At 44.3% G+C, this 25,560-nt stretch overlaps 1 protein-coding gene and 1 long non-coding RNA gene across 5 annotated transcripts in view; one reads left to right on the top strand and one right to left on the bottom strand.

Annotated features, from left to right (window-relative positions):
* Positions 1–7,261: 7,261 nt before the first annotated feature.
* On the bottom strand, positions 7,262–12,717 carry LOC142600521 (uncharacterized). Of its 2 annotated transcripts, none has more exons than XR_012834053.1 (4): positions 12,599–12,717; positions 10,739–11,087; positions 9,390–9,499; positions 7,262–9,298 (listed from the first exon to the last, which is right to left on the bottom strand). It is a non-coding gene; the product is annotated as an uncharacterized LOC142600521 (long non-coding RNA). The 2 variants fall into 2 exon arrangements; XR_012834052.1 differs by having other exon boundaries at positions 7,263–9,298; positions 9,390–9,492.
* Positions 12,718–20,450: 7,733 nt separating this feature from the next.
* CDCP1 (CUB domain containing protein 1) overlaps positions 20,451–25,560 on the top strand; it is a 29,879-nt gene continuing 24,769 nt past the window's right edge. For 2 of the 3 annotated variants that reach the window (XM_075745598.1, XM_075745599.1), the window contains exon 1: positions 20,451–20,675. In XM_075745598.1, the coding sequence (XP_075601713.1) occupies positions 20,600–20,675 (76 nt within the window). In that variant the 5' untranslated portion in view covers positions 20,451–20,599. Of the gene's footprint in view, positions 20,676–21,082; positions 21,227–25,560 lie in introns of those variants that run through there. The other variant, XM_075745600.1, reaches the window with a different exon arrangement.

The following is a 25,560-nucleotide window of genomic DNA, read 5'->3' as shown; positions in this document are numbered from 1 at the left end:
AGCTTCTGCTGCAGCCTGAGCAGGAGGAGGTGGAACACAGCTGGGAGAGAGCAAGAGGAAAGGTGAGATTCCTGTTTCTTTAAAAAAGTTCCAAAATTTTTTATATCCAGGCACAGCATCACACTGTTTGTTCTGGATACTGAAGACTGACATGGTGGACTTCCTCATCTCTGAGGTGAATGCTGTAGCTCCAAAATACATTTCTTTAAAAATACGCTAAAATACTTGAAATCACCCTGAGCCAGCAACTGCGTAACCCGGTGGTGACAGGCTCAGCATGTGAAGGGCAGGTGGGTTCTAGTTTCCAATTCACTGAGTAGTAAGATGTGGATTTTCCCACACCGCTGCCCAATCTAGCGAAGGAATTGACACCACCAAGTGTTTTCCTCTGTTTTCCTTAGCTTTACAGTGCTGCAGCAGAATGAAACGCCAAAAACTCAAAGTAAAATGATCTGACATTTTCTAAATATTTGTTTCTGCCTGAATTATTCAATAAATTCATCATGAAACTTGAATAAGCATAGTGTCTCCTAAACTGTCTCTCATTGACGAAAAAAATTATTTGCTACAAAAATTAATTTAGGTACCCACTAGGATTGAATGAAGCATGAGTAGTCTGTTACATTAACATTCTGGATTTGGAATTTCTCAAAACAAACAAAAAAAAAGCATTACATGTTAATTTTTTAAAAATAGAATTCTGCCTGCTGGTCTGAAAGGAAATCCAGGGGCTTGGAAATGAGGGAAACCCCAACCACAATCCCACTTCCAGCTTTTTTTATCTGAGCCCTGGGTATTCCCCCAATCCCAGGGTATGCAGTTCCCCAGGTTATTGAACTGTTTTGGCTGGTCCAAGGCTCCTTCCCTGGCCGTGTCTGCCTGACGGTGCTGTGAGGGCTGCATGCAGTGGGGGTGCAGGGGTCCTGGCTCCGAGGCAGGCTCCTTGACGAGCTGCAGCGCTGCTTACCCGGAAGCTGGTTGCCTGAGATGACAGAAACCCAGGATGAAATAATATGCACAAAACTTGATTTCAATTATCAAAACATTTTTCATCCGACTTTTTTGCAATGACCTTTTTAAATGAATTCAGCCTTCTTGGCACATTTATTATCAGTGAGAAAACATCCTTACCTTTAAGCCTACCCATGATCTTTTCCTTCCTTTTCTTGCTTTCTCTGCTTCACTGTCTCTTTCAGACCTTAGCAACCCTCCTATCTTTCTCCTTCTTTTGCAGTAAATCCCAAATCTGAAGAGAAATGTGCCTCATTCTGTTGGTAGAACTAGGGACCCTGCCATTTACATGGGCATGAACTACGGTGTCATTCAACACTCACGCTCATTTCAGATGAAAAAGTGATGCATGGGAGGAGTGGGTGGGCGGACCTTTCTGCGTTGCTGTTTCAAATGATGTACATTATCCTGGATGCATTTTCTTTCTCTTTAAAAATTCAGTGTCCTTGCTTAGTCCTAAAAATTACTGTCCAAACCTCCTTTCCACTCTGAGGAAATTAAAAGCTGTGACTAAAGCTCGTCTCTATCAACATCTCAAATCATTCTTTAATGAAGAGAACAAGGATCTTGTCTCTTTGTTTACACAGAGGCTTCAGTTCAAAGCGGCTTGCTTGAGGATAGCATTTAATTGACCTCAGTGATGGAGCACTTGCAGGATACCTCTTGCCTAGCAACAACCGCCAGGTAGAGAAGATTTAATAACTGCTGGGATTTAGAAACTGGAGAATGCTGTTGTGCAGCAATGGTGGCTTCTGAGCAGGCCAAAAATGAGCCATCAGTGCAGGCTGGCTCCCCTAATACAACCTTAGACTAGGGCGGTTGGCTGGATGGTCCCTGTGCAGGCTGTGTGAAGGAAGGTTGCTGCAAACATCAAGAGGTTGCTCCTGGATCTAATGGCATGTCCAGCCCTGCTTTGTCCTGCAAGCTGCAAGGATAAACACAAGGAGAAGTAGTTATCCTTCATCCGTGAGCCACTGCCAGGGCTTCTTGGTTCTCTGAGGGATGTGGTACAGGTGTTGTGGCTTCCAGCTTTGCACAGACAGCTTGTAGGTCAGGAAGGCTGACTACCCAAATGGCTTGCAGAGCAGTATGTGGAAGCTTGAAATTTCAGGTGGTATCCAGAACTGTGCCTCTTTGGTAAGTAAGCAACCATTACCTGGCCAGGGTTTGTTTTATCCTATAATATATATTAAATGATGGACCCACCAAAGAAAAAAAACATAGAAAAAAGCAACGGGCACTGAAATTAAGTCTATCCAAACCATTTTTACAGCTTTTCTCTGCATCTTAAGCTTCTTCAGTTCCTAACAAAAAAGAGAATTTCCAAAGCCAGCTAACAGACAGGATCTTCATCCTACTAAGCCAATGTTGGGGTCAAATCTTTTGTCCTTTAAATATAAGGCACTTTGGGAAATGAAGCTGACAGAGAAAATATAAGAGAACAGTCAATATTTCCATTTATTCCCATTCCAGGTACAGGTTTATTTGGGGGCTTTGTGAAGAACTGTGTTGCAAAGAGTCTGTGTGTGCTAATAACTAAGCATTTCCCACATTTGTCCCCCTGCTTTCAGAAATGCACTTCTGCTAATTTTCAGTGGTCTTTTATTACCCATTTTTGACTGCTTTGGATTTTTATGTTATATATGTGTGTGTGTGCTTGTGTCTGTATGTTTATATAGTTTATACACCATTCTGATGGACTTTGCAGTCTAATCCCCCTTCTACACTTTGTTCCCCCAAATCCACTGCTTTTCTTGGTGTAAATCCTCAAACTAATCATGCTACTTGACGCCGTAACCAGAGACAACAAGCAAATCTGATAGTTACCATTGTACTCCTAGTCCTCCTCTCTCCTCCTGTTTTCCTGAGCATCAAGATCCACAGTCGCACAAGGAGACGCCATGTAAGAGGTGAATAGACCAAAGCTTTGCTGCAGCCTCTGCTCGACGGGAGGTGATGCAGATCCTCATCCACAGAGACTGATCTATTGATCTTTCAGGATGGGCTAAATGGGGAAAAGAAGATTATTTGGATAGGGAGCGATAAAACCAGAGATGCCCCCCAAGTGCTGAAGTATCTCACTTGGACTCTTAGCCTCCCTCGCTCTTTTCCAGCTCGTACCTTGTCACAAAATCTGTTTAGGCCAGGAATCTGCCCGTTTCTTCCCTGCCGCAATTGAAGTCTTAGACTATGAATGCCTCAGGGCCAAGCCTTGCTTCACGTTAGTCAAGCACCATTCGTGCCTCTGGTATTGTACCAGCAAAATGACTGTACTGGGTATCGGATTTAGTGTTGAAGCCGCCAGCGCCAAGGACAGGAAGGCATGCTGCAAACTGGCCTTGTCTGCTGAGGAGGCCCATCCCATGGCTGGCTCAACCTGTCTGGTCTTGGTCGATGGGGCCTCATTAAGCCCAACCACAGTTTGTTTTGTGGTGTCTCAGATCAGGATGATCCTGTGGGGGAAAATTAAACCCTAGGTCTCTACTGTCTTGCTCCGTGGCTGTATCCTGACCTGCAGAAGGTAACAGGCTTCTGGTCTGCACTTATTTGGTCAGTGTTCTCTGGTGGAGCCATATTTTGTGTTAGTAACAGCCCGAAGGGGACAACACAGAGGTTGCTGCACACATGTTAATCTATGAGGTGCAGCAAAAGTTTCCCAGCTGCTTCTGCTTTTCTTTCCCATGCTTTTGTTCAGGAATGCATCGCCATGGCCTTCGCAGCCTCACACGACTGAGCTCAGCCCGCGCTCGGAGTCAGCTCTGAGGTGGAAGATGGAGAGCTGCAATTGGCATGGAGCTGAGTCCAGTGCAGAAACACTGTCCTACAAGGGGCTGTAGCCAGCGTAGGTCCAACACTGCCCTGCATTATTTCTGCCTGGCTCAGAGCACCACCAAGGCAAGCTAACATTTCCCTGGAAAAAAAAAAGCATGTAATCTTATCATTAGTCCAAGCCTCTTATAGAAACATGTTTTTCAGACATGTCTAGTTCAAACCTGGAGTAGCTGGCCATGAGATTACAGGGGGAATTACATGTTCCTTGGAAGCATGCTGCTTTTGGCTTTACTCTGAGGCAGAATCGGGGAGCAGATTTTGACCTCTGCTGCCCGAGAGCGAGTTTGCAGTGACATTATGGACAGCAGTTGGGTTACTCTCCATTTAAATCAGCTGAGAGTTTAATCTAGCCTGCAGTCGAGCCATTAGGTCTCACGGGATCTTATCTACACTGTTTTAAAAACCTATTTCTTAAGCAAAACAAAGGCAGTTCCCTTAATCTGAAGGTCATAATGTTTGCAGTAATCCAGCTACCCAAAACCAACTCCCACCCCCAAGTAAAACTCTATTAGAAAAGCAGAAAACAAGTCTCTTCTCCTGGTGCCTTGCTGGTCTATGAGAAGAACCAGCCCTATTTTCTTCAGGAGAAGGCACAGAGGCTACAGCGCATGTATGCATCGCCAAGAAAGGATGGCTGAAAGGAGGACTGGACTTAGGCCGGGGGGATTCAAACCCCGCTCTTGCACGGGCTGCCTGGTCGAACTCGAGCATCGGTTTGCTTCCGTTCCCCATCTGTCAGATGGGATTGTCGCTCCACACAGGCACTACGGGGATGGAGGCCATGCGAGAGCCTGTAGCAAGAGGAAGGCTCTCTGATCTTGCAGCTCCTGACATCTGTGCCTACGCTGGTAACAAAAAGGCCACTGGTGAGTGGCTTTTTGATGTGGAATCTGCAATGAGACCTGAAACGAACTGAGACCACCTGCTTCTTTGTCTTAAACGAAAGCAACTGAGCAAAGGGTAGAGCCTGTTTATTTCTAACAGGTCTGATCTGTGAACATGAATCCTGGTTCTCTGGGGGGGGGGTTAGGATTATCACTTCCCATTAATGTTCATGCTGCTCCCCAGTAATGCCCACCCTTGTCTTTTGCTTGTCTCCATTCCTCCCTCTTTCCCTCAATTCCCTATTTCTCTTCCACTGCTCCTGCTTTCCTTCTCTTCCATCCTTCAGTTATCAGAGTTTTTTCAAAGCAAGGCAAACCAGTAAAATCACACACTTCTTTCACAAACTGCTCTGTGCTCACATTTTAACCCAAATTTATTTTTCCCATCCCACCTCTAGGTGGTTGAAATAAGCAGAATGCGTGAACGCACCGAGAAGCACGTTTCTAGTGGGTAAGGAAGGGTGATTAAGGAAAATCAATACCCCTAAGTCTCCCAGGGGTTCTGGGAGCAGGTACCGCTCCTTTCCCCCATCGCTGCAGGTACCAAGCTGCCTGGTCTCTAATCCAGTGACTGGGCTTACAACAATGTGATGGTGGCTATATTCAAACCGTAATCAACATCCACCTCCTGGCTATATTTTAAATTGGATTAGGGTGTGAGTTTCCTTCTCACTTTACAATCAACATGAGCAAATGCTTTGTTTATCAAAGCAATCTGAGTGATGCATAATGGAAAGCACTGGATCTATCTGGAACAAGTATAACAGTGGAATAGGTGCGTTACAATAACGGGAAATCTATTCTGCTAAAAGCTTCCTTCAGGATCACTATCTAGAGACCTGCTAACCCTGTAATTGTTCCCTCAGCACAAGCACCTTCTTCAGAAAAAAATAAAGACCATAGCGGTCTGGTTCAGAGTACAAACAGTCATGCTTGCTGGTGCTCTGATGCATGCAGCTCCCCGTGTGAAAGCAACGCTTCCCTCCCCCAGATGAAAAAATGCAAACTAAGCGCTTTGCACAGGGATTCCTTCCTAGTGCAAATCCTTCTTGTTTAAAAACATCAGGGGAAAGATTACCTCTGTGTCCAATAGCCTCTTTTGATTTCTTTTTTAACTAAACAGAAGAGTTTTATTTAAATCAATCCCAAATGCACATTTCCAAAGAGTGAGAGACTGATGTCTATGTATAAGTCAATGGTATTCATTTGTGCAAAGTGGAATATTTACTGTGATATTTGCACAAAATTGCTTTAAAAAAAGTGCTTGTTTTCTTCTCAAGGCTGTTTACTCATTTTATACATGGACAAGAAGTATCTCTGGTATTTAGAGTGAGTTTTTCCTGAGCTCATCAAATGATTCCCCTATAATCCTGACTTTTATAATGTTTTGGATTTTTTTTTTTTTATTCATCTGACTAATCTTGATATTTAGAGAACAATTTATATCAACAGACTTTATCCTCAAACTTCTTCACAAACTCGTTGCTATGGCAGTTGTCACAGGTTCAGCCTAGGAGCGGACATTGATTGGAATGAGTGGGAGAAGGACTGAGCCCCAGCTTTGTCTCCAGCTGGTTGGAGACTCTGCCTTGGGCTCAGCCTACCTAGGCTGCCACGGAGGTCACTCCTAGTCTGTCTCGGCTGCCAAGCAGACCATTAAAACTATCAATACCTGAATATTATCACAGAAAACTCCTTTAGTTTATCTGCTTAAACAAGCATTAAGCCTTTCTTAATAGTTTTGGCACTCACAACAACAAATGAAAAAATAATGATGAGCTGAAGTGCAAAAAATGGACAAATAACAGCAGGGCAATCAGACTTGCAAAGGAGATGATGAAGAGGCTCGCAAGGCTGTCCTGCTTATCTCCCAAGATTAACCCCAGGAGGCACCTCAGTTAAATTGAGGATACCCTTGGAAAGGCAGGATGTAGTGAATAACAGTTGGAGGAGGTGGAATCAGAGGGAAAGTGTTTTATCAAGCGGATATTTGAGCATGTTAGAAATAGAAGGGAAAACAAAGGCTGGGCAGGTGAATAATATCTGTGGCAAAGCAACAATCCGCAGAGAATGAAAGATAGGAACAAAGCCAGGAGAGAGCTCTGCACCGGTGGGGAAGGAGAAGCTGAAGTCAGGGCGAGAGCTCAGCACCCCGCAGCCCTTGCTTAAAATCCTGGCTTGAACACAAAGTACCTCCATGCCTCTGAGCTGCTCCTTTTGGGCAGTAGATTGCGCTAACCATGGCAACCCATGAACTGGGGCTATAATGATCATTCTTTACATGTCTGCCTGCCAGCGTAGCACCTCCTGGTATAGTGCTCCTCCGCTAGAACTTGTTCCAGCTGTCCTCAAGCCTACACCTGTAAATCAATGCAATGGAAATAATTTTGTAGCTGTCCTAGCTCTTTCAGAGTAGCAAAGCCTCCCACCACATCAGCAGTACCCAGCATTCACAACAGGGCAATATGCGGCATTAATCTGGGCATGCTTCTGAGGAGATACTTCTCAGGCAAAGAGTATTTTGGCGTGCGGAGGGAGGGCTTTCCCCATCCACAGTACCTGTAGATTTCACGTCAAAATAGTTTTTTGGTGGTATAGGTTTTGGATTTCATTATATTGTATCGCATTATACTATATTGCATTGTACTATATTGGTTGGATTACTGTTGTATTATTGTATTATATTGGGTTTTATACCTTTTTTTTTTTTTTTAGTAACATTAAGCACCTAAATTATTTAAAGTCACACTTGAAATTCTCACAAAGAACAAGGGTTAAATCCAGTAATGATGCTTCAGCTTTTAGGACAGCTTAACCCTTAGTTTTCGAGGTGCTGTTGCTACTATGACATTCTCAGGAGCTTTGTGCCATGATGAGAAGGGATTTTACTGAGGACTGATACAACACTAAAAAGCTACTGTCTCTTAAAGACAACAGAGACTTTGGGAAGGTGAGTACCCTTCCTTCTCCCTCTGATAAAGGTTGCACGCTGCTGCTAAAGGAATGTTGATTTTCCAAGTGAAAAAACCATCTGCTAAAAGGAGCCAGGAGTAGATCCATCTGCCAGTGAAGTCAAAAGAAAAGTTTGTATTAAAGCAGATAGTTGTGGTCTGGCCACACAATATCAGGAAAGTAATTTTTATTTCTCATTACATACTTTTTGCTGCTGGGGACTGGCTAAAGAAGCTCTTAAATGCTTATCAGCAGTACAAAAGGATGCTGTTTATCTGCTGGGAATGCGTTAGAGAGAGGAAGATGCCAGAATTTGGAGGGAATAATGTCTTTTATATAGCAGTCTGACGCAGAGGCCTGCATGCATCAGCTGCACTTGAAGGACTGGAAAAAGATGTACAAATAAACAAACCACAAGCCAATATCCATTTGAATTTTAAATCCATTCACTCTAGACGTGCCGTCATGCCTTTTGTGTTCTTTTGCTTGCAGATATGGGAGAAATCACGGTTACTAAGTTCAAATAAACTCGGAAGAAAATTTTCAAAGTTTGTATGCCTGACTATTCAAAAGTATAGGCATCGAATTCATGTTTATGAACATTTATACTGGAAGTGACTGCAGATTTATTCTGCCAGGGAACAAAAATGACATCACTTGATTTATTTGACCAGCCACTGGAAAACAATATGCATATTAACGAATGTGAATAATTACTTAAAATTAACATTCAATCTACAGAGCAGTAGGATCATTAAGATGTATCAAATAAACTTAACTAAGGAATAAATTGAAAAGAAATGTTTGATCCTCTGGCAGTTATTGTATAAATGGGAGAAAAGACTGTGTTAATTGCATAAATTATTCATTTTTAATTATTTCCTTGGCTGCAGGAAGTATTGATAATATTCTGTCTCAGGGAGGGAAGAATGATGACAAGTTTTGCTTATTCTCCTTACAATGGCAAAGTAAACAAAACTGGGGAACAAACTGGAAAGTCTGGGAGCATTTCAAAGTGCATTGGGGAGATCTTGTTCATTGCTTTTTTCTTCTCTCTCTCTTCTTTCTACCCTTCTACACAGCACTAGCGAGCCTTCCTAACAGACATGGTTTTTGGAAACTTGACTGATTAAAATGTTGGTTGGAAGAAAAATTACACCAAATAAAGCAAGCTTTGATCCCTGGAAAGGTTCAATGATAAATGGCAAATCTACTCTCTACAGAAGGTGCATGTGTGTGTGGCTGCAAATAAAGCTTGCAGCAGCCTGGTGAGCCGGTTTGATCCTCAGCAATGTGCAAGTAGAAACATTGCATGACCTGGGGATCCAGAACCGTGCAGTAAAAATAAATTAAGATTCTTCTACTTCTCAACGTGTAACCTGCAGCTTTCGATAGCTGCCAATTCGCAGCAGTGGTCCCTGAGCTCCTGAGACCTCTTTCCTGGAGCAGGTGTTGAACACAGAAGGCAGCAGGGATGGCGCTCAGGTAAGTGCCAGCAGATCATCCTCCTGCTTTCTCCCCACCGGGACAGGCAAAGCTGCATGCCTTCCTCGCCGGGCACTGTTCTGAAGATAGAGCTGCAGATCTCCTGGGATTTTCTCTGGTATTTGCTTTGGGATCTGGTTGGATGAAATTTTCAGGTAAGACAAACTTTTGTCAAAAATGTTGGTTTCACTGCTTTAACCTGAGAGACTGTCAGAAACATCTTACCTTGACTTACGAAAGCACTGCCCCATCTCCTCCTTTGTTCCCCTTCTCATGTCACCTCGAGAGCTTGTTGCCCTAAGCTTGTTGGCTCAGCAGTCTGGGACACCTGAAAACTACACAGCATCAGCAACAAGAGCCGAGGAGTTTTCAGACTGCTGGAAAACCCCGGACAGACAGACAGACGGACACACTGCCCCCACAGTGTTTCGAGTCCTTGCTCCAAAGCATGTGAGCAGCAGAGCTCTTTGGAAAAAAAATGCTCACCATATTTTTTTTACAGGCGTAGCATGTAATAAAATGATGAGTTTATTGAATCAGTTGAATCAATTTGGCTAGAATTTCCTCAGAGAATTCAGGTTGAGGTAGATAGTTGGCATGAAAAATTTTGGCACAAAGAGCATGATAAGCTTACAAACAATCAAAAACAATTTTAGAGAGGGAAGCATCAGACAACCTTAACTAGAGGTGCCCTTCCCAATCTGTAATGGATGAATATCATATATCCCATTAAATGCCACATACGATATTATGGGTACCTCCTATGGTATAGAGCTGTTTCTGATGATGGTAATGATTATTTCCTTGCTGTACAGTTATATCTTCAGGTATTCAGCAGGGACCTTTATTAAAGCAGCAGCATTCCCCCACGCAAGAAGTATGCCCTTGGCAGAGCCAGCATTAGTTTATATTACCTGTACAAGATTTCTGACTTCTGCAAAGACATGTATGTCCTAGTGAACTGTCGGGCACTAATAATTTTTTCTTCTTGCAGCTGTTGTCTAGTGAGAAATGAGGAACTGGCTTTCCATTTAGCGTAGTCTCCCTCCAAAATGAACTGGCCACCACTTTACATAAGTTATCGCTCTGCTGAAATAACCTGAGGGGCACTCAGCCTCCACACAGTGAATGTGGCATTCGGCAGAGCAATCAGTCTGAATCACCCCCACAGTCTCTGTTCTCTTCCAGGAAACCTGCTGGCCTCACCGATTTCCTGGGGACAGTGCAGGAATCACTGCATGATCAGGAGGTACCACTGACATAAAAGGATGCTGTAAGCTGTGACATCTTGTGTAGCTCACAAAAAAAAAAAAAAAAGCCATCTGACAGCACAAAGATATTCAAGAATATTTCAGGAGGCAATTAGCATCTGTGTACCAAATGCTCCCAAGTGGCTAAGCTTTAGGAACACTCACTAGGATTTTCAGCCGAGTTTGCATCCCAGCTCTATATCTAGGGATTTTTTACATTTGCTGCATACTGCCAGGAAGGAGGGGACAGCAAAGGTGTCTCATCTCCTTGTTTGTCCCCACAAATCTGCACCAAAAGCCTTTCCTGAACTGCTCTGTACGTACCTGACTACCCCATTGTTCTCTCTGGGGACTCAAGGATGCAACACCTCCTTGTGCTGCTCTTACTACAGAACCTGGTGTCTCTCAGTCACATTAGCTCTGCAGGACATCAGCCGTAACCTCTATGTCAAATGTCTTGCAGAATCAAATGTGCAGAAGTTGAAGTCACGAAAGTTTAAGCTCTTAAGCAGGGGATAGGTCTAAATGTCGTGCCAGGATCTGCCCCTACTCTCTTCCATGAATGTGAAATTCCCTGATGTGAAAAGCTGACAGGGGCCTTGAGGTTCCAGCAGGGGATAGGTTTGTGCGTGGTCTCTCAGCAGCGGTGACTTTTGCATTCAGCTGATTCGACCTGTGCGGAACAGCAGGAATGTTTGACAGCACAAAGGAAAAGTCAAATGAAATCAAGCATGGAAAAGAATATAATTTAAAGCATACACCAAGGGCCTATGCTATGTCCTGTTACAGAATTAAATGGAGACATTCTGCATCTACTTTCCTCAACATAGTTCTCTGAGATGGAAGATGTGAATTCATGTTTTGCTAAATGTGGAGTGAGAGCCAACCCATTTTTGAAATTAATTTGTGGTACAGATGCAGTGTCCTAGAAAATAGGTTCTCTCTCCTCCTGTTCTATGTACAGCTTTGTTAGGAAGAAGGTAACAGGCTCGGTCTGTAAGGGCTCATTTGAGAGGGCCCGGTGCCCTCTGCTGAGCTTGAATGCACAGGCAGTGATCAGGAAAGAAAAAGATGTTGAGGCTTTTCAGGCAGGAGGATCTTACATTACCTGCCATCACCAGCGCCTTCTCCTTGGCCAATAAATTGTATTTGTATTGTAATTGTATTTGTAAATTATTTTTTTACCTAGACTGTATTTCTCCTAGGGATTTGATAAGCCTTTTATTATAAAGAGGATGTTTTCTGAAGTCCACCTCTAAAATCCTAGGGGAGAAGTTCTCTTAACTGGAAACGCTATTTGCTCTTGGAAAAGCATTCTGATTTTCAGATCCCACAGTGTCTGTATAATCACCACAGGCAATGTGTGGCAATTATCTTATAAGAATTGACGATTTCCTAGTAATGACCGCTACCTTGCCTTTCACCTGAATTTTGGTCTTTAATGTACAAGCCTGGCGATTCGTGAATGTATCACCTCTGTGGCAGAAGTGCAGCATATGAAGTTAGCACCCAAGAGAGCAGCGGATGATCTGTGGACACAACATAGACCTAGACCTCGCCTCGGGGCTGCATGTTCTCGGTATTAACAGGTTCCTCAGAAAGTTTCTGCTGATCTGTGCCCTTTCAGCATCCAGGCTGAAAGAAGGTATATCTTCTGGGTGGGGGGGCATTCAGCTTTTCTGAAACCTGGCTCCTCTCCCCAGAGGGCAAAGCAGCCTCTTCTCCAGCTGCTTTTGAAAACAAGAGACCTACTGAAGTCCGTAACTTCAACTGAAAGTAAATTTTCTCACACTTGTAACATCTCCATTGCCACAGCATCAGAGAACACCCCACCAGGCCTACTTTTGAATGCATTTAATCTTTCTAGCACTAATGAAGAAGGTGTTGCTATTTTTCTTTGTTAAGCGTTAGGCAACTAAGGCACAGAAAGCCTTAAACTTCATCTGTACAACACAAAGCAGCTCTCAACCAGCAGGATCTAAAGAGCATGACACAAAACCCAGTACAGCCCAGTAAGTTCTCCGCCTAGTTAACTCACCCTGCTGGGAAGCTTGGCGAAGCAGGGCTAGTGAGGTGCACAGCAAAATGACGGGCAGATGTCTAATTTCTGCCAAGTGTAAGGACTGACTGCTGTGCTCGCGTTCCCGAGCAGGCTTCTTAACACCACATTCTGTTTCTACAAACCTGAGTTGAGATGCTGGACCTACATGCCATGGATTCCTGGAAGGCTGAATTCAAATCTAGATGACAACTTCTTAGGTCAGTGTCCTGTAGCCTGCAGAAATCGTTACGGCAGCATCAGAAGCCACAAAATACCATTAAAGTCCACAATTGTCTTTAATCACTGGCGTAGTCCTTTTTTTTCTTTCTTTTTTTTCTTTCTTTCTCTTTTTTTTTTTTTCTTGTCCACCTGAGATGGCAAATATTTCGCCAGAATGGGACTGGGTATAAGTGACAACAGAAAATCCTGGGATGCAGTCCCCCTGCTTGGGACCTTTACAAATCCACGGTGGAAAGACTGTCAGTGCCAGGCACAATTGGCGTCTGTGTGAACTGGATCATTTTAGTACCTAACATAACCCATTTAAAGGCAGAATATTATGCAGTAGGCACCTGATTCACTTTCCTAATGAAGCCATAGACCTGTATGAAGGCACGGGAATATTAGACCACATACGCAACTCAGGGAGGAAACCTCAATATCTCAAGCTCTTTCCAAATTTACTGGTTTTATCAGAACAGCTAATAGTGCAGGCACATCACCAATAGTTCCCACATATAAAGGACCCATTGCATACATGCCAGCATGAGAGCCATGGGGAAGCACTGGTCTCTCCATGGAGTCCCTTATGTGACTCACGCTGTCTCTGTGGATGCTAAGTATACATATAGGCATATGTGTTATTTGGTAGAGGCATCCTATTCTACAAGTTGTTTACCACACCTACTATTTGTATCTTTTGTTATCAGAGCTTGAACATCTGTACCAGAGATGTCTGTATAAACTGACAGATACATACAGCATGCAATAAATAACCACCCCTTAAGCGTCGAGGAATGTTCCTGCTGTTAAGCTGGTTTGTTATGATTTCACTTAGAGACAGATAAAGATGATGGAATATGACTTCTTCCTGACAAAAAATTGGGTTTCTTCCCAGAGCCTCAGAAATGCCTGAGCCTCGAGACTCTCTCTGCTGTCTCCTTTGCCTGTCTGTGTGATATATGACAAGCGCTCCCTTCCTACGCAAGCAGGTCACTCCTTTCAGGCCACAATGTCTCGCATGGTAAGGCAACACATTTTATGCTGACCCACCCCTGACCACCGTTTGGGAGCAGATGGATACAAACCAGCCAAACAGCCACTCTGGCTATGCTTTTTTTCTTCCCCTGCATTTTGCACAGCGCAATGCAGAAGGGGGGCAGGCAGCTCCTTATGAAGTCCTATTTCTTTTCCTGAGTAAGCTCCCTTTAAAATAGGAACAAGAAGAAAACAATAACTTTATACCAAAGAGAAATGAAACGTACCGGAGGCAGCAATTTCTCTTCCGTGCTACTGTAACAGCACCACATTCTTCACACCCAGTTTCACAGGAAAATTGCAAGCTATCTATTTACTGACGCATGCTCGGGGATAAATCCTGCTCGTCTTCTTTAGGTGAATGAGTAACTCTTATTTAAACGAGCAGTTTGGCCAGGGACAGAGTTACCACGCAGTTTGTGACCCACCTCCTCCTTTGCTCAGGGTGCAGCTTTTCGCGTCCCCTCCCCACTTCGCCGCTCCATCCATCCCCACTTGTGAAGTCTCAGGCAAAGGGCAAAAAGATCGCAGGGTAAGTCCTTTCACATATAACTTGGAATCTTTAAGGTAAGCCTTGTTGTCTAATAACCAGGGTGCAATTCAGAATTGCCTCACTGCTATGATGAGAAAAAAGCCCCATGATAACTAATGGATTGAAAGGTAACTCCGGTCAGCCGGGGGGCTGTTTTCTTTTGCGGCTTAAAATCACTGAACAAACTGTAACAAATGTTGCTGCGCTCACTGTGCCATGTACCTGCCAAGTCAAATCAGAGATATCAACGAGAGCATTTTAAATGTTCTCGTGAGAGAAAACTTTCTTTAAGCTATCGGGGTGCTTCATGGGTGTATTTTCAGGTAACGAGCCTTGACTCAAAGCCCTGCAATCAGGCATCGCTGAATCTCACTCATATTCAAAAACTAATCAGAATCCGCATTCAAGTGCTGTAAGCAGTCCCTGTGCTTCCCACAATTCATCTAACCACCATGAATAACTTGGAAATAATTAAGCTTTTGACCAAAATTATATGCTGCGTGACTTCAGTCTATAGAAGACTGATTTGTTGCCTCCAAAATATTCCATGGATCATTATTATAGCTGGGCCAAATTCTTTCCTCCATTTTTTTATGATCGACAATGCATATATTATGACATGCAGAGCTGTATTGCTTATTTAGCATCATATGTATCCTTATTAAACACTATAATAGAGTAACTCCCAAATGCAGCAAGCCGGTGTTTTACAGCTGCAGCACAGATACACTTCATTTTGAGAACATCCTTAAGCACGTGCCCAACTTGAAATCAATGGAATTTAAGTACATGCAAATAATTGTCTTTTGTTGTGGGAAATTCTGTTCTGTCCTGCAGAGATGGACTTAATCCTGTGTCCAGAGGGTTGAGTGGACTAGAGCCAGTGTCAGTAAGACATTGATCATGCCGATTACAAAATTATCTAAGTACATACCTACATTTATCAGAAGGGCCCTGACTTTAATGCACCTTGGCATTTGTGTTCGCTGCCTTCCCTTGTTCCTCCTGAGTCACTTCCTTCCCCCGAGAAGTGACTCACCAGACCTGGTCAGGGGCACTGGGGCAGACTTACCCTGTGGAATCATTTTAGTAGAAGAATTTCTTTAGTAGAAGAATCTCTTTAAGAAGTTGTCAAACAAACAGAAACGTGCTCGTATGGCTCTCATTTTCACAAATAGGCAGAAGACTGCGTGGGGCTGTATGCCCAGCAGGCAATAAAAATCCCATCTCCTTACATATTTGTTGAGGCAGTCATGAGACTCCAACTCCTTCTTCTCCACGCAGCTGCCACAAGCAGCAGAGAGGTGTTGCATCCCATGAGTGCCATGATGGATGTGCTGTATTACTATAGCTGGATATTCCTGCTAGGATTGAAGGAGACATTACAGTGACTAAAGACAAGGGAACATAGAAAGTTCTGTGGTCTTTCCTTTAATATTAATCTGCTCTGTCTTAATTGGTCTGCTAGGATGATGCAACAACTGCAGGAAGGAAATAGGTCACTTTCATAAAGCATGGCAAGGAAAACCAGCTTAAAAATTAAATAAGCTATTACATATTTCCATGTCTACCTCAGTCAGAAGGTAGCACCTTCAGTTTATTCCACTAATAAGCTTCAGACAGTGAAAAAAATATATGCCTGGAATTTGCTAGGTTTGAAAAATGTGGTATTTCCTGTGCTCTTGCAAGAGATACTGTACTTTGTACCATTCCCCTACTATACTGAGCTGCACAGGGAAGCAGATGCTCCGCATCATTGCTATTCTCAACAGCAGCAGAACTGGAGAGCCAGCACATAACAATTGCCCCAGTACATCAGATCCCAGTAAAGCGTAGCTGCACTCACCCGAGTCTGGTGTGTACAGATACCAACAGCCCCAGGTTCTGCAGCCTCTAACACGTCCTCTTCTCCATCACAGGCTTCTGCAGCCTTTTGCTTATGTCTTTGCAAGCTCTGTGGAGCAAGGCTTGCTCTCAGTGTCGGCACGGCACCTTGGGTGAAGCTGGCTGTGGTAGGTATGGCCTTTAGGCATCACCACAGTATATAGTCATAAAGCAGCTGCTCAATCTGACCTTTTTTAGTAACAGAGGAGATGAAATACTTGGAAATTCAGCTAGAAAACCCGTTGGGTGCCCTCTCACCCATGTGGGGTACTTGTCTGGTGCTCTTCGGGCAGCTGGATGAGTGTCACGCAGCTGGCTGAAAGCTGCTTTGGTGTACACAGCGAAAGCAAGTGCTGTGTCATACAGCAGCTGTGTTTCAAGCACGATGAACTGCATCTTGATGACTCTCTTTGAGGCCGCATCGGCTCTTCTACCACCTGCCTCATGGACATCTGCACTAAATACACACCGTGTCATTTCAGGATCGCTGAGCTTGTTTTGCCATTGAGAGTCAGAGCAAGGTAAAAACAACCAGCCTAAAAATTACTCGAGTGAACTTTCTCTCATTAGGACAAGAGCACATTTACGTGTGTCTCTCCTGGTGTGAGATTATCAGAATATTTTCTCAGCTGATTTTTCCCCAGGCTGACTGTGGGGGTCTGTGCCCATGTGCCTGTATGGTTATTACTTTGATGATTTCATTTTAGGTGAAAAAAAGTAGGAAGTGGAATCTTTCATTGACAGCTATTGGTAGGAACAACGCTGGCTCAGTATTTGATGTGTTCATTTAGCAATGTTACACGCACTGTGGCGATAAGGAAGCTGAAGTGGGAGATTCACTCCTCAAATATAGCATGGTTTAGAGTTCGTGTGCTTCCATTTACAACTTTTCTGTGTTTTCTTGTAACTTGCTCTGTGTAGTTAACAGGGCATTTCCAGGCAAAGGATATGATTCCTGTAGACAAAGGAGAGGAATAGTTTTGGCTAACCAGCACATGTGGGTTTTTTGGATTCGGTTTTGTTGTGTTGTTTTGTGTTTTGGTTTTTTTATCCCGTATTTACCTCTTCCCTGGCTTCCTTGCTAAATTCACATTTCCAAGACGATTAATCCTAGCTCTTCCTCAGAAGTGTATGGACATTACTGTGGTCAGCTGGTCAGTGAAGCTCACCACCGAACAACGATGCATGGGCCGTGTCAAATGGCTGCTCCAAAGCACTTCAAGTCTTGTGGAAGAAGAATGCTATAAAAATGACAAGCAATGTTAATGAAGATTAAACCCTGATTTTCTACACTGCTTCCAGCTGGACCAGGGCACTGTGCATTAAGCTAATGAGAGGTGAAAGCCAAATTAGCTGGTTTTGATGGAGCTTTCATTGCGTGTGTGCACACTCTGACTGCAGAAGCAATTATTTCTCAATCCATGGGAGCTTCTATCAATAGACTTGCATACCACATGAAGCCGATCCAGTAAGCTTGCCCCCAAATGTGACCGGGCTGACTCCTGTTTTTTTTCTGAGGAAATGACTGTAGACCAGAGAGGAGGAATGTAAAATGATACCCGCTGCTCCTCCTCACCTCCAGCCTGAGACGGAGGAGAGAGCTGCCTGCAGGATGGTAGCTCTGCTTGCAGGCTTGTTCACATTTAACCCACATCAGGACCAAATCAGGATCTTTCCCATCACTTGTCAATATATAAGCATAAACAAAAAGAGAGGAAAACCAGAAATGTCTCAAGCACACACACACACACACAAAGAAGAAGAAGGGACAATTTTAAAAAATTCTTTGTCTTCAATAAAAAGACTGACTGAGGGAGTTGTTCATCAGCTGCATCAGCCAAAATAGACACGTGGATAAATTGACAGTATCACAAGAGTATTCACCTTCTCAAGAAAATACACTGAAGTGAAAGTCAATAGCTATTTCAAGGGAAATTTTGGTTAAAAGACACGTGAAAGGAGGAGAGTCTCTTCCTCCTGTTTCCCTTTTTTCTTCACTTTAAAAGCAAAGTTGAAGCAATTAAAGTCATAGCGAAGCGGATTAAGTTACTTTTATGCTTAGCAGATCGACTCTTGCCACTAGACTGACAATTCTTTACCTCTGGGCCTTACTCTTTGCAGATGAAGGAGAAAAGTCTGATTTTAGCAGGGTACCTATTTAACGGCATTCACCTTCAGAGCACGCTTTCTTACCTCCTGGATGCTGAAGCATCATCATGGAGAGTGGGACAGCTCCATTTGCACTGTACTCTGAGGGCCAGGGTGTTTTGGGGTCTTTAACCCTGCTGACCCCTGGGGCTCTGCTATAGCATCCCGGCATGTCCAGACAAAAGGTGTTGATGGAGGTCGACTCCTTCACCGTAGCTGATACTACAGCAACCGGGATTGCTACTGCTGTAAGGAAGTGCATTAGCTGTGCTAATCTTAACGAAGTCAATGGAAAATGCCTTCGCTTTGTGTTGTTTTTTTTCCCATAGAGTTATGTGTACAGTCAATGTTTTTTGACCTGAAGTGGTCGTTTCTGCATGCTTTCCCATGCCGAATATTTTAAGCATCTTAATCCAGCTATCTACGCTGTTTATGCAACAGTAGATGTCCAAATCTGCTAGGAAGTGACTCCCATAACTAGCCAGTCTGTCACTACACAGCCCTCACAACTCTGCAGAGGAGCACTCGCTCTCCTGTCACACTGGAGAAGTCATAAGGACCATCTGTCCCTCGGTCCATCATCTCCAAATCAGAGGGAACTGAACTTGGCTGTCTCACAGGGACACTGTTAGACTGGCTAGCTAATGTCTATAGAGCTTACAAAGGGAATGAGATGATGATGGGCTCATTTGGAAATGCTGGCGACCAGAGGGGTGACTGAGAACAGAAGAGCAGCCAGAAGGCAGGTGATTACAGTTCTGTGTTCCTACATCAGAATTACAAATGACAGAATACTGTTAAGAACTACCATGGACATAAACCCACATCTGTTTTGGCAAGTCAACCACACTTTTTTCATATTTTGATCTGGAAAAAAGAAAAAGGGAACTGTAAGGTAATATAAAGCTGACATAAGAATTGCCTTCAGTGGGAAAGTACTGAACTCTGTGAAGATGTGAAACTTGATAAAACACACCTAACATAAACTAAAAGCTGTGAGTTGGCCAAAAGCCTTCCTATTTCTCCAATAGGAGAAAATAAAAACCCTAGCCCTTTCTTATTTCCTTATGTTAATGAAGTGGCATCAGAACTGATTTGAGCCTATGATGTCATTCTGTTCCTCCTCATGTGGTACAACATGCCTATCCATTCATTTCTCTGCAGTCAGATAACCAGTTAATTACTTTCTGATTAACAGTTTATTAACAATTAATTTCCATTCCTAAAGACTGAATTTTTTTGCCATACACATTTTCTTTTAATTGTGTACTCTTCATTGAGATGAGTAAAAAGCCATACTACGTAGAAGACCAGTGAAAGTAGATTTACTTACAAAAGAGGAGTAAAGATCTCCCAGGAGAGCTGAGTGTGTTGTTGCCAGCTGAAATCAGCAAGATTCAGTCTTCAGCCTTGTCTAAAGCTTGGTCTTAAATCTGTAAAAATTCTGACATAATTTTGACTTTTCTCCTTCTTGGAACATGAATATTGCTGTGTACGTTTTTGTAAGCGCTAGGTGCTGTTGTGGGTTAGTATAAACGTACTGGATTTTTTGCAACAATATTGCCAGGGAAACAAATGCTCCAAAGCAATGGTGTGGAATTGCTAGGAGCTGAGCTGTCCCTCCTTAGTAAGCTGGGCAAACATCTACTCCTCACTACTTCAGGATGGTTTCTGCTCAGAGTTTTTTTATTTTAAAGTCCCCAAACATTTAACAAGCAGGATACAAACCGCTGCTCACAGGGAGGAACCTACTTCTCTGTGAAACATGGCACTTCCAAACACGGAATCATAGAATAGTTTGGGTTGGAAGGCATCTTTAAAGGTCATCTAGTCCAACCCCCCCCTGCCATGAGCAGGGACATCTTCAACTAGACCAAGTTTCTTAGAGCCCCGTCCTACCTGACCGTGAATGTTTCCAGGGATGGGGCATCGAAAACGTCTCTGGGCAACCTGCTCCGGTGTTTCACCACCCTCATCGCGAAAAATTCAAAACTCTTTCGGTAGGAGTTAATAACGTCGGAAATGGGGAGAGGAAAGCGTTAGAGCAAGGTGTAACAGCAGAAATAACACTCCGCAGCACCAGCACCCTCTCACCCATTACGACCCGCACCGAGCCGGCTCCACCCCGCCGCGCCGGGGCGGTGGCAGCGCCCGGGGCCGCCCCCAGCCCATCAGCCCGGCCCAGGCCCTCCCCGCCGCCAGGGAGGAAGAGGAAGGGCTTCACCTGCCCCGTCCCGCCCCGCCAGGTGCGAGGTGGAGCAGGAAGCGGCGGTGGCGCCGGAGGGGACCCGCGCCCGCCTCGGCGCCGGGCCCATGCGGGGAGATGGCGGCGGGCCGGGCGCTGGCCGCGCTCCTGGCCACGCTCCTGGCCGCCTCGGCGCAGTTCCTCCAGCAGCAAGGTAGGGATGGGGACGGGGCGGCGGGGGCTGCGCCGGGGCGGCTGCCCCTCACCTCCGGCTGGGGCTGGCCGGGCAGGGGGGGGGACCCGCCCGGTGCGCGGCTGAGCCCTACCTTGCTTTTCTTGGCCGCACCGTAGGCGAGAGACCGGTGGCTCTGTCTCCTCTCCGCGTGCTGCTGCGCATTTGGTAACTACTACTTGTTGAAAGGGGCGAGGGGGGATGGGGTAGGATCGCATCTGTAACGTTCATGCGGTGCTTTATGGCAGCCCCAGCCCCCCGGCAGGAGCGTGTGCGGGTCTCCTGGCTGCCGTGTGGGCAGGCGGGGCGAGCCCCGGGGTTCGCGTCTGCCGGTGCTCGGTCTCCTTCCCGGAGTGAAAGTTCACTGCGGCGCTGCCCGGCTCCGCGTCCCGGGGAGGCGCCCGGCAAAGGCGTCCCGCTCTGCGGGGGGCTCGGACATCGCTTAAAAATAGCGTTGAAATAGGGACATCCGCTGTCAGAGCCTCTCGTTTGAACATTCCTTTTTCTTTCTCTATGAAATAAATACCAACGAGGTAAGTTGTTTGCTCTTTACATCCTCGCTCGCTAGAGTATTGATTGTGCAAGTAACTTCACAAAGTCCTTTTCCCTGCGTGCCAGAGAGGCAGCCGAATTATCTGTAAGGAGCAGGAGTTCACAGGATTGCGCTCTGTGTCGGACCGTGCAGTCGTGGAAGCTTTTGAAGCACAGAGAATGGTATTATTTATATGGAGCAATGGAGGAACTGTACGTGCAGGGAAACGGGATGGCTGGGGCGCTCAGCCGGGTGCCACAGTTTTAAGCGGAGACCGCTCCTCACTGCGAGTTCTGAGTTTTCTCTTGAGGTTCCTGGATGCTTGATGCAATCTTGTGTATATAACCCACAAATAATTTTCTCAAATCCTGTCTGTGACCCCAAAACAATTCCGGTTAATAAATGCAGAGACAGCATGTGGGGTTTCCCTCAATTTCCAAAGCTGCTTGATTGCAAAAAAAAAAAAAAAAGTCTTCAAATCTGAACAGTCTGGTTTATAGCTATTAGTCCTGTTAAAGACTCTTGAACTATGAGTCCTTCTAGCCAAAATGATTGCCAAGTTATTTGGAGTGACTATTAATAACCTAAAGAGTCAGATGTGAAATTTGTGCACTTTTAACGTTTCTATTACTTTGAACTGCCCTGCTTATGCTGAAGTGTGGCTCACAGCCATTGTTATTATAAACAATACAGTCTAAACGTTGACTGTGAAATTGGACAGCACTGAGGTTTAAGTTTCAAGCTATGTAATCTTTTAAATTAAATATTTGCATTTAATGCATTGCCTCAGAGTCAAGTGAATGACAGCTATTTGCCTCTCTATGCCTCTTCCAAGGGAAAAGAAAGAATGTTACGCTGTGTGTTCTGCTGCGGTTAACTGTGTGCTGTTTTCAAAGAAAACAAACTTTTAAAACCTTAGATGGGTCAGTGTTAGAAGGAGACGAGCTAGACTTTCCAAAGATCTTGTATTGTTGAAGTAGCAAATGAAAAAATCCTCAATTGCATCTCTCTTCATTCATAGGTCTGGACTTTCACAGGGAGACACAGCAGCCTGTTAATCATACATTCACACATTATTTCTCACCCTCTGGTCAAACTGTGTTATCAAAATCCTTTGTTCCTTTTATTTCCCACCCACCACCCCAAATCTTCTTGATGCCTCACATTAAACTTCACGGGCTTGCTTTTGTGGTACGGTACAGCTCTTTTTGAGCCAATGTGTTTGACGTTTACTTGTTGTGATCGTCTGCTCCAGCTTCTTCTCCTCTCTCATGTGTAAATCATCCAAATGAATTATGCATTTGCATTGGCATTTAAAAAAAAAATAGTTTATACCTGCTTTCTGCAAGGTTGAGCCCACATCATTAATTTGGTTGGGTGTAGTCGTGAGCAGGACCCTGGTTGTGTGGCAGCTGTGGGTGCAGGCTGTGTGCCCAGAGAGCCAAGCAAGTCTCCTTTGCATGTGATTGTAATAGCTCTTGCCAGGAAGATGGCAAAACTAATCAGATGGGACAGTGCAGGAAATGAAGGAAGGTGACAAGTCTGATGAAGAATGTCTAGTCTATCCTTATTGTGCAAACCTTTTCTACAAACAAGATGTCTGTGTGGTCTGGGGCTTTCTTGGCTTCATCTAGAGGAACTGGGGAGAGAGTTCTCACCAGCCAGTGACCTTGTCTTTGGGCAAACAGTGAAGTTGCTCTGTAAAGCAAAGTTAGTAACATTGAAGAGGCACAAAATGCTGTTGGTAGACCCAACGGTTTGCTGCCACTGTTGGAAGTCCCTCTTCCTACCTCCTTCAGTTCCTTCCTTACCAACTGCATGCTTCTGCCCACTTGTCCCTCTCCTGCACAAGCACCACCGCTCCTGTGTGCCAGGTCCTCTGTCATCCTGTCAAACTCTCAGTGCCATCTTCCTCTTAGTGGACCTCCAGCCCCACCAAAAGAGAGGTGACTCAATCTTGGCTGCGTTAGTGGCACGGGTTGGCAGGCTGAAGGTTGCAATGTGGGAGCAGTGCCTTCCCAGGTTTGTTGGCAGATGTGGTGTGCCTGGTGTGTCCCTCATCCCAGTGAGAGCTGCTTTTGTTGTTGCACAGCCAAAACTGTAGTTGGAACATTTCCCTCAGCAAAGCTTTGTCCTGAAAACCCAAGATAATTCAGATTTGAGATTTTCCCCCACAATCCTACGTAGTTTGTAATTTTTAAGGAGTTGCCCTGGTGCTGACGTTGGTACTGGCTCCGCTGTTGCTGCGTCTTGGCCGCAGGTTGCAGCAATCTTCCTTTCAGCGAGGCCACGTTTAGGTTGGGTGTGCAGAACCGGGCACGAGGTGGCCGTGAGGCGCACGTGCCTCTTCTGAGGGACTGGTGATGCTCTGGTGGGACAGCTATAAATCTTGGTGTGCCTATCTCTAAAGCTGTCTCTTGTCGTCCTTGATGAAATCCTTTCTTCTCGCTCCTCCTCCCTCCACTCTTTCCCAGCAGGTACAGTATTATGGTGTTGTGCTTACTGTCATGTAGGAACATGTAGGTGAAGCATGGCTGGTCACGTCTTCAGAGGAGCTTGTGGTTGTCCTTCAGATGCAACTTTATGCATAACGTAAATTATCAAATGAAACATTGGTTAACTTGTAGGTGGAAAACTGCAGAAAGAAGTATTTGGTGCGATAGCTGTGCATAGACGTGGGAGTCTGAACGAAGTATTGCATATCTGACCTTTGAAAATGTGTTTTCCAACTAAACCATGTTTCTTTGAAACACTAATAATGAAGTTAATCAGACTTTTATGATGTCTATGAAACATAAACAAGTATTTCAGATTTAAAGTATCCTTATGTAATAAAATCTGCATATGTGTTATGGGGTTCATCTTAAAATGTCATTGTATAATAAGTGAATTTGCAGATTATGTCGTGTTGTTTCTTGCTTTACCCTCCAATTAACTTCTTCTTGGCAACTGACTGATTTGAGTTATGTGTCAGTCTTAACATGTAAAGCTGTTGCTTTTAATAAAATAAAAATAACCCAAGCTGTTAGCAGGGTCTTTCTTCTGTTCTGACAGAAGCACAAACAGGCCGGTTATTTATAATCTCTGAAAATTGGTGGAAGCTGTATTATTTCCATTCTGAATCACCGTTTTGCTCACTTGATCGAGACCTCTCCTTTTAAGACCACAGTTAATGTGCATGAGCATTTGGTTGTACCTTTTTTTTTGTTGGCCTTATGCCATTACTAGTCTGGAGTGCTTAGTTTTTACTCTCTAGAAAATAACGTGTGTATAGTGAATGAATTATTTATTGTATGTCTCAGTTCTGGTGCTTAATTTTCCACCAGGAAGTACCCTTAAAACTTGTTTTCAATTCCAGATTTTTGGGGCATAGAGATGTTTGTTTTTAACAGGTGAGTCTTGTTCGTGACTTTTTTTTTTTTTCGTTTGTTTGTCCTTTTAAAATCTGAAAGGATGCAGAGGTAATGTGAAGGCTCAAGTGGGGAAGTGAGGTGGTGGGGGCTTGAAAATATTTGAGTATTAATACACTGAATTGCACTTGTTCGCAGCATCACAAATGATCACCAGTTCGAATGCCCTCACTGGAGATCCTCAGTTAGGTCATGGTCTCTGGAGTCATGTGTGAACAAAGTTTCTCCAACAGCCATACTCTTGGTTATGGGGTTACTCATATGCAAAGCCAAACCCACCAACAAATAGCAGTTATTTGGCTAAGGAGTGGCCCAAGAGAGAAGAAATGTGATGTGGTGGGCCAGTTCCTGAGGATGGCTCCTTAGGTGGCTGGCGCATCTTTTATCCCTGGGGTTGTCATTTGATGAGCTGTGGTGGCTCATCAGCCAAAAAAATAATTAAGGGGGAGCAGACTGAAAAGGATTATATTTTCACTCAAGGTATGGACTCCAAGGACTGACTAGGGGAGGAACAGGGCTTGGACGGGTTAGAGGCTGCTGAAGCTCATGTCCAGGGTACCATGGACCTGTGGCATGGAGGAAATTATTCTTTAGCTAGAGGATTCCCCTCCTCTTGTTTTTATTCTGACTTGTGTGCATTTCTCGCTACACTGTAATGGGAGTTTCAAGACAGAAATCAGGGCTTTCTGAAATAAGGGAAGAACCTTTCCCCTACCAGATACCAGGTGTCCTTTGGGTCAGTTGTGTTCAGGCTTGTTAATTGCTTAAATGAATTAATCTTATCTATAAATAATATCGGATAGAAAAGACAGTAGGAGGAAAGCTACTGAAAAAAATAAGTTTTGACTTGTTGAAATATGTAGCAGCAGTAATTTCACAAATAAATATTGCCAGGGCTCGGTTTATTGGTATAGCCCTTATCACC

The sequence above is a fragment of the Balearica regulorum genome, chromosome 2 (assembly GCF_011004875.1).
Source record: "Balearica regulorum gibbericeps isolate bBalReg1 chromosome 2, bBalReg1.pri, whole genome shotgun sequence".
In the NCBI taxonomy this organism is placed as follows: domain Eukaryota; kingdom Metazoa; phylum Chordata; class Aves; order Gruiformes; family Gruidae; genus Balearica; species Balearica regulorum.
Note: the sequence above shows the minus strand (reverse complement) of the source record. Positions and strands in the feature narration are given on the sequence as shown.